General features: G+C 43.5%; 2 protein-coding genes across 2 annotated transcripts; one reads left to right on the top strand and one right to left on the bottom strand.

The window, feature by feature from the left end:
* The first annotated feature begins 1,332 nt into the window (after positions 1–1,332).
* LOC121815449 lies at positions 1,333–3,241 on the top strand. The gene is made up of 3 exons (XM_042226553.1): positions 1,333–1,489; positions 1,647–1,787; positions 1,940–3,241. Exons 2-3 carry the CDS (start codon positions 1,664–1,666, stop codon positions 3,175–3,177), a joined length of 1,362 nt encoding a protein of 453 aa, XP_042082487.1. The 5' UTR covers positions 1,333–1,489; positions 1,647–1,663; the 3' UTR covers positions 3,178–3,241.
* Positions 3,242–3,359: 118 nt separating this feature from the next.
* On the bottom strand, positions 3,360–5,447 carry LOC121815450. The gene is made up of 2 exons (XM_042226554.1): positions 5,011–5,447; positions 3,360–4,774 (listed from the first exon to the last, which is right to left on the bottom strand). Exon 2 carries the CDS (start codon positions 4,679–4,681, stop codon positions 3,461–3,463), a length of 1,221 nt encoding a protein of 406 aa, XP_042082488.1. The 5' UTR covers positions 4,682–4,774; positions 5,011–5,447; the 3' UTR covers positions 3,360–3,460.
* Positions 5,448–7,412: the final 1,965 nt, after the last annotated feature.

The following is a 7,412-nucleotide window of genomic DNA, read 5'->3' as shown; positions in this document are numbered from 1 at the left end:
CTAGACAGCTATGTTCTGTTGTTCCAGGCGGCAGCGTTACGGTTGCCATGGTTACAGGTTGACGCGCGCTCTCTCTGCGACTGTGTGTTTCCTGGGTGAGAGAGCGCCTTTTTGTTGTTGTGCTAAGCTAATAGGCAGAATGCTACAGGCATAGCCCTAAAGAATGTAGCTTCATGGGCAGTGTAGTCTGTGCTGCAGGGAGAATGGACCGCCATACCCGTTATGTGTCTGTGAACGCGAGGAGGGAGAAAAAAGAGAGTGGAAAAGTACGAGTTGAGCAGAAACGGGAGCTGGAAGCATGTAAATATAATAATAACCACTGCAGCCAAGAAGAGTGCCTGACGAGCCCAGTTGTAAGTAAGCTATTAAGACTCGACTGTACACCGTGTTCGTGTTTTCCTCCGAAACAATAAGTTCCGTTGGAGCAGCCTTTCAACGCCTCTCTCTGTCTCTCGCTAGCAAACTTGACCCAGACAACAAAGTAAAGCTATTTTTCGGCTACGAGCCCGACACGGAACCCGACGTATTAGCCAGAGGTCCCTTTACTACGGTTCGGAGCCGCGGACCTTCAGTAATAGTAATAAATCACATTCATGTAGTTGTAAACAGCATGATAATATATTAAGTAATCCAAAGTATTCAGAATACGTTACTCTCATTGAGTAACGTAACGGAATACGTTACAAAATACATTTTGGGGCATGTATTCTGTAATCTGTAGTGGAATACATTTTAAAAGTAACCTTCCCAACACTGCCAGCAAGTCTTCACTCCCTGGTTTCTGGAGGGATTTTGAAACCTCAGTGCTGGTCTTATGGAAGCTGTCGTTTTGTTTTCTGAAGTCAATTTTGACCGTCTTTGGATGAGAGGGTGGAATGCTAAGCTATCAGCTAATAGTAGTTAGCTTTGTTATAAGCTGATCCAAAGACTGCAGCAGTGTGTCACATAGACACTGAAATCCTAGAATTTCATTCACTAAAAGCGAGCTTAGACTTTTTGAACGGTCTGTGAGTATAATTAACCACAAAGAAGACATCATTGGTAAGATAACGGTATTAAAAAGACACAAAGGTCCCCTCCTGGGACCACCTGTGTTGCCATACACCTGTCAGTCAAATAGGCCACGCCCCTAATTATGCAAACTTTTACCTCAACAATAGGGCTTCGGAGCGTGATGTCACGGGGGTGGGCGTGGAAAGGATTTTGGCCCGATTCACCATTTTGGGGGTCTAAGCTAGGAGCGATAGCATAGCCATGGTTCGTACTTGCTGTGTGCTCGGCTGCAATGTTCGATCTTACGACCGGCACGGGAATAAGGTTGGATTGTCTTTTTATGCTTTCCCAACCTGGAAGCAACATGAAGGAGCTCATGTATCGGATGTTACCAAACGAAGGCGTCTAGCCTGGATAGCAGCCGTGAGACGAGCTGATATCAAGTTCTGTTACGTCTCCAGATATCAGCTGGTGTGCTCACGACATTTTCATTCCGGTAAGTTCTAAATATGTTCTTATCACACTTTATAGCTGAATAATATTACCGTTGATGGTCTCGGAAGTTATAGAAATTGCGATCAAACATCGAATGGAGTGACTTTGCAGACATATGTGCTATGTAACGATTCGCTAATTGTTTCGCACAACTGTAGGGAAGCCTGCCTATGAAATGGATCAAACAAATCCAGACTGGGTACCAACGCTACACATGGGGCACTCCGAAATCCGAACATCACATTCAGACCGTCACAGGAGGCGAACACAACGTCAACAAAATAAAGTACTATTTGGAGGTAAACGACAACCGCACCCCCAGCCACAGTCTCTTATTTTAAAAGTTGATCTTAGTCAATTAACACAAACATTTTTGAGTATTCATACGGCCCTAAAGTATACAAACCATTTAAAAGTTCCCTTGTGTATTTGCACTCTTTTTATTGGACAGGCTTTGACAATGGAGCAGCAGAGTGTGAAGGTGAAGCCTCAGCAGAAGTTACCACAGAAGAGCAGCCAGAGATGGACACCACCGAAGAGCAACACCATAACAACCTTGTTATTTTGGCTGAGGGACAAATTTGTGCTGGACAAGTAGAAGCAGAGGTAACGGGTGCTGATGCAGAAAACATTGATATCAGAGAAAAACAGACAGAAGATCAACAACTGACAAATGATTGTGTGCACTGTGTACAGAGCAGAGCAGAAATAAACCGGCTGCTGGAGGAGAACAGAAAGCTTAAATCAAAGTTGGACAAGACAGAGCTGAATGAAAACTTTTTAAAGGGTGACACGGAAAAAGTGAAATATTACACCGGTTTTACTTGTTTTGCTATTTTTATGTCCGTGCTCGAGAATGTAAAAGCTTTCCTACCAGCATCAAAGAAACTGTCGCATTTCCAAATGCTTTTACTCACACTTATGCGACTTAGACTTGATCTTCCTGTCCAGCATCTTAGTTATCTATTCAATGTCTCCTACAAAACTCTTTCTTCTGTCTTTTCTGATACAATTGACGTGTTGCATGCTCGCTTTGGAATACTTGTACACTGGCCAGAGAGGCACTGTTTGCAAGCAACAATGCCACCACAATTTACGGACACTTTTGGAAATCGTGTAGCCATCATTGTAGACTGTTTTGAAATTCGTACAGAACGACCATCTAATTTAAAGGCTCGTGCTCAAACGTACTCACACTACAAGGGTACACACACCATGAAATATCTGATCGGGATTACTCCACAAGGTGCAATTTCATTCATTTCTAAGGGGTGGGGGGGCCGTGCATCAGATAAACACATCACAGAGCAATGTGGCATACTTAACAAGCTGTTACCAGGGGATGTAGTTTTGGCTGACAGAGGCTTTGACATCAGAGATGCGGTGGGAATGATGTGTGCGGAGGTTAAGATCCCAGCATTTACAAGGGGCTTCTGTCAACTAGATGCCAAGGACATAGAAAATACACGAGCCATTGCACACCTAAGAATCCATGTTGAACGAGTAATTGGCAGTTTGCGCAACAAATTCAAAATGCTACATACTACCATGCCAATCCGTTCTCTTCTTCCATGTGAGGGTGAAGACGTTACCTTCCTTGATAAAATTGTGAGGGTGTGTTGTGTTTTGGTTAACATGTGCCCCAGTGTGGTAGTGAAACCAGGCACACATGAGACTTGTACTTGTTAATTAATAATTGTTTAAAAAAGGAAAACCTTTTTAGTTTTTTGTATGTGTGACTGTATGAACACATTGACATTGCGTTATGTAACCATTTCTGTACCTGTATACTATAAGCGAAAGTTTATCATCACTTTGAACTCTTTGTTTCACTAAAATTACGTTATAATAAAAGCAAGATAACAAATAACTGCTTTGCACTCTTTATTTCACACTTTGACAATTGGTACATGGTAAGTGCTGCACGTTTGAAATCAAGTTATACATATTTCAATGCACTTCTGACAAAAAACTAGACACCAGAAGAAAAAACGTTGTGACCACACGGGGCTGCATTTCGCTTAGAGAAATGTTTTCCTACAAGTTCAGGAAGGCACACCTTCTGAAAGAACTCCTGAGCTTTCTTTAAATGTGATTCCCAGAAGTGCACATCTGGTAAGATGCGTAAAATTGCCATGTCTTTTTGTGTCCATACCACGAGGTCACAGTGCTTTGCGTTGGCCACAAAGACCTGTGTTTGCACTTGTGAGTAAAAGCGATGTGTCTTCTTCAAGTTAAGTCCTTTTGCTGTCAATTCGAGGCAGAAGTCTTTGTCATGTGCATTCAATGCTTCCTGAATGCTGTCACATCGGTATTTAAATGGACATTTAATTTCTAGGCACCCCTTCCCACAACATTCACACATGGTTAGTCCATCAGGAGATGCTCCTACTTCAGGAAAAGCCGTGTTAACAAGGAAACCACACATACGGACCTGTAGGTTTTTGTGACATGCTGACATTACCTGGGTGTAGGCATGTCGAGCATCCTGTTCATGCTCCAGTCCCCAAGTTGTTTGCACATTACATACAGAGTTAACAGGGTAGCAAACACGATTAACCACAGTAATGGCGGGTTTTTCTACAGTGGTGGCAAACACAGCGTGCATCATTGAAGCTGTGATCCTCCCAGCACGCCAAACATACCATTCTGGGCTCTTGTGTTGCAGTCTTGTGCGTTCCTCAATAGCTTCTGCCTGTTCTTCAGTTACTTTAGCTGTGTTTATGTACTTTACGCAGTGCAGTTGTAGCTCGGTAAGGCCAAGGGACTGTGCACCTGTGCTGTGCAAACACGCCAGAGACAGTGGTAATGTGGATGACTGTACAGTGTGTGATGTGTAGTATTTCTCCAATCCAGACAAACACACTGCTTTATTGTGTTTTTGAAGTGTGTCTAACACTGGTGACAACTCCTCAAACGTAGCAGAGGGAATCTTTCTTTTTGAAGGACGGCTTCTTCTGCCTTTCACCACAGACGGTCCATTTATATTTTCATCAAGAGTCTTTTTTTGTGCTGCTGAAGACGTAAAGTCAATGTTATGGCCAACCTCTGGCTGTATCTTGGTTGTGTTCCCCGGCAAAACCCAGTAGGCTGGTTCATCTGTGACTGTCTTTGTGCCACGTATCCTCACTGTTGCCTCCACTTTAAACAGAAGTGCAGCGACATGGGTGCAGGTCTCAGCAACTCCGGCCATACAGGTGCAGTGTGCAGTTTCGACCTTCCCTGTGGTGCTTACAATTACCCATGGTCGTAATGCAGGTTCATTCAATCTTTGGGAGTGCAGTACCTGTAACATGCAAGGACAAGGTTGATGTAAAGACAATAAATGAAATGAGACAGGGAGGACACTGATTGGCGTTAATAATTTGCCCGATTATCAATGTGTTAATTTGCATCTACTATACAATTATGGGCACATAATATGATAACGATATTTTAACAGTTCAATGATAAAGATTTAACATTAATTATGGTGGGGGGTGGAAAATGGCTATGTCACTCGATGCACTCCAGCTGACGTACCTTAGTATGAATGACGACGTACTCAGATTTTGGCGGCTTGAAAATAGCCAAATCTTGCACCCAGCCATTTGTAAATTGGATATGCGCCTCCAGTGACTTGTAATTACGAAACTGGTTCGCAGTGTAAGCACTTACTCCACAAACAAGATAGGTGAAGATATCGGGGTAGGACAGTGGCGGTAAGTCGTCTGGGTCTTTACTCCACTGCCGTATGTCGTATGGGTCCAGATTTGCGATGCACTCAATTTTTTTCAAATACCGCTGCTTCGCCTCTGGACGCAATCGATCTCTATACCGTCCGTTTTCTTTCGAGCTGCTTTTAAGCGTGTTTCTTGTCGTAGTCGCCGTTCCAATACAGTGTATTTGTTTGGATCGTAGACCCCGAAAATGGAGCTGCGCTCCCACAATGCATTGCGGCGTGACGTCAACTCCGAAGCCCTATACACCGGGCTGTAAACATGTTTATTTCTGCTGAAAAGTTGCTTATTTTCAGCAATTGACTTCCTGTGTCATTCAGTGGTGCATTATGGGTAATCTGTCTGTCACTGACCGTGCTCCTGTGACGAGCCGCCATTGTCCAGCATTGTCCTTTTTTTGGACAACATCTGCCACTCCGACACCACCTTAAGGGAGTCCAGCTCCATCCACACAATATTACTGGACTTCTGGATCAGTTTACTGAGTCTGTTGGCGTCCATGACCCCTGACCTGCTGCCCCAGCATGCAACAGCATAGAGGACGGCACTGGCCACAACAGGGTCCTGGTCCTCCTAAAGTCCACAATCAGTTCTTTGGTCTTTGTCATGCTGAGCTGCAGATGATTCTGCTCGCACCACGTGACAAAGTAGTCCACCACAGCCTCACCAGACCACCGCATCGAAAACCTCTGAAGGTGGCAGGTCACTGAGCAGTGGCTGCAGTCTGTGGTGTCGAGGGTGAAGAGGAAAGTTACAGCCACTGGCCTATGGACACATATAACATAAAAAAAGAAAGAATTGCTTGCTCTTAGGTGCAACAGCAGTAGTTACAGTATTTATACATGAGATGTCATACCAACTAGTAGACACACTTAGATTATAACAAACACAGAGCGTCATTCTCTGCTAACGAGACCATTGCTCCACTTTATGTTTATAAATAAAAAAATGTACTGACATGTTAGATTTTGTATACTCATGTGTGTATATATGTGATACAAATACATATATAAACTCTCTGATCAGCTTTTTCCTATTTCAGGTGAGTTTTGTGGTAATTGTGCTTTACTTCATACAGCAGTAGTTAAGAGGAAACTTGTAGTTTAACCTTTCTTGACACAGCATTTCTCATGCTTGTTATTTACCTTCCTTTATCTTCCACCCTCATCTTTCCCAGCCTCAGTGAAGACATTAGCTCAGATAATTTGTTTAAAAGGTGCAGGCAGGTTAGGAGGAGGCCTCGTTATCCGGCTCTGTCTTTTCAAACAGTGAAAGCGAGCCCTTTTCTCTGAGCCCCCTCCTCCACTCTGCTTGTTTAGCTGCAGCCATGCATGCTTAAAAACGAGGGAGGAGGACGGCACGTCCTGCAAATTAGCAGGTTGATTTCCCTCGCTGGGTTTGGACAGAGGATGCTGCGGCTCGTCGGCATGCCTCAAACACCGAGTCTGCAGTCACAGTGGCTGAGTGAAGATGGCCGCCTCTGATTCAAAACGCTCCAGCCAGTGTTTTTACAGCCATGGATTACCCAAATGTCTGCTGCATGGTCGGTTTAGCTCTAGCAACTGCAGGACTGCACAATTCAAGCTGGAGACACAACAACGCTGATGTACTTTTCTGAGCAGGTTTCTGTAGAATATCATTTCAACACTTGTTAAATTTCTTAGGACATGTATGGCTGTTACTGAGGCTGGAGACAGGACAAACTGGAGCCTCATTTATCTGCTGATAAACAGACTGTATTTTTGATCTCGTCTGCTGTAAACTTCAGTTACTTTAGTAAGTTATTTAGAGGAAAGGCCTGACACAAGCCAAACAAAACCTATTTAAAAAGTAGATTGTTGATGAATTTACTATTAGCTTCCTCTTGTCTTTGTCCCATTCAGTAAAGACTCATAGTTGTGTGTTTTTCATTCTATAACTTAACAACTCACTTAACACTATTCTCAGTACGTTCATAGCTAGCCTTAGCTAGCTAACTCTTTTACGTTTTTGTGTTGGAATACATTTTAAAAGTAACCTTCCCAACACTGCCAGCAAGTCTTCACTCCCTGGTTTCTGGAGGGATTTTGAAACCTCAGTGCTGGTCTTATGGAAGCTGTCGTTTTGTTTTCTGAAGTCAATTTTGACCGTCTTTGGATGAGAGGGTGGAATGCTAAGCTATCAGCTAATAGTAGTTAGCTTTGTTATAAGCTGATCCAAAGACTG

The sequence above is a fragment of the Haplochromis burtoni genome, unplaced genomic scaffold, assembly GCF_018398535.1.
Source record: "Haplochromis burtoni strain Fernald_Lab_line unplaced genomic scaffold, NCSU_Asbu1 Contig_217, whole genome shotgun sequence".
NCBI lineage: Eukaryota > Metazoa > Chordata > Actinopteri > Cichliformes > Cichlidae > Haplochromis > Haplochromis burtoni.
The sequence above is the reverse complement of the archived record's forward strand: the minus strand, read 5'-3'. Positions and strand labels throughout refer to the sequence as shown.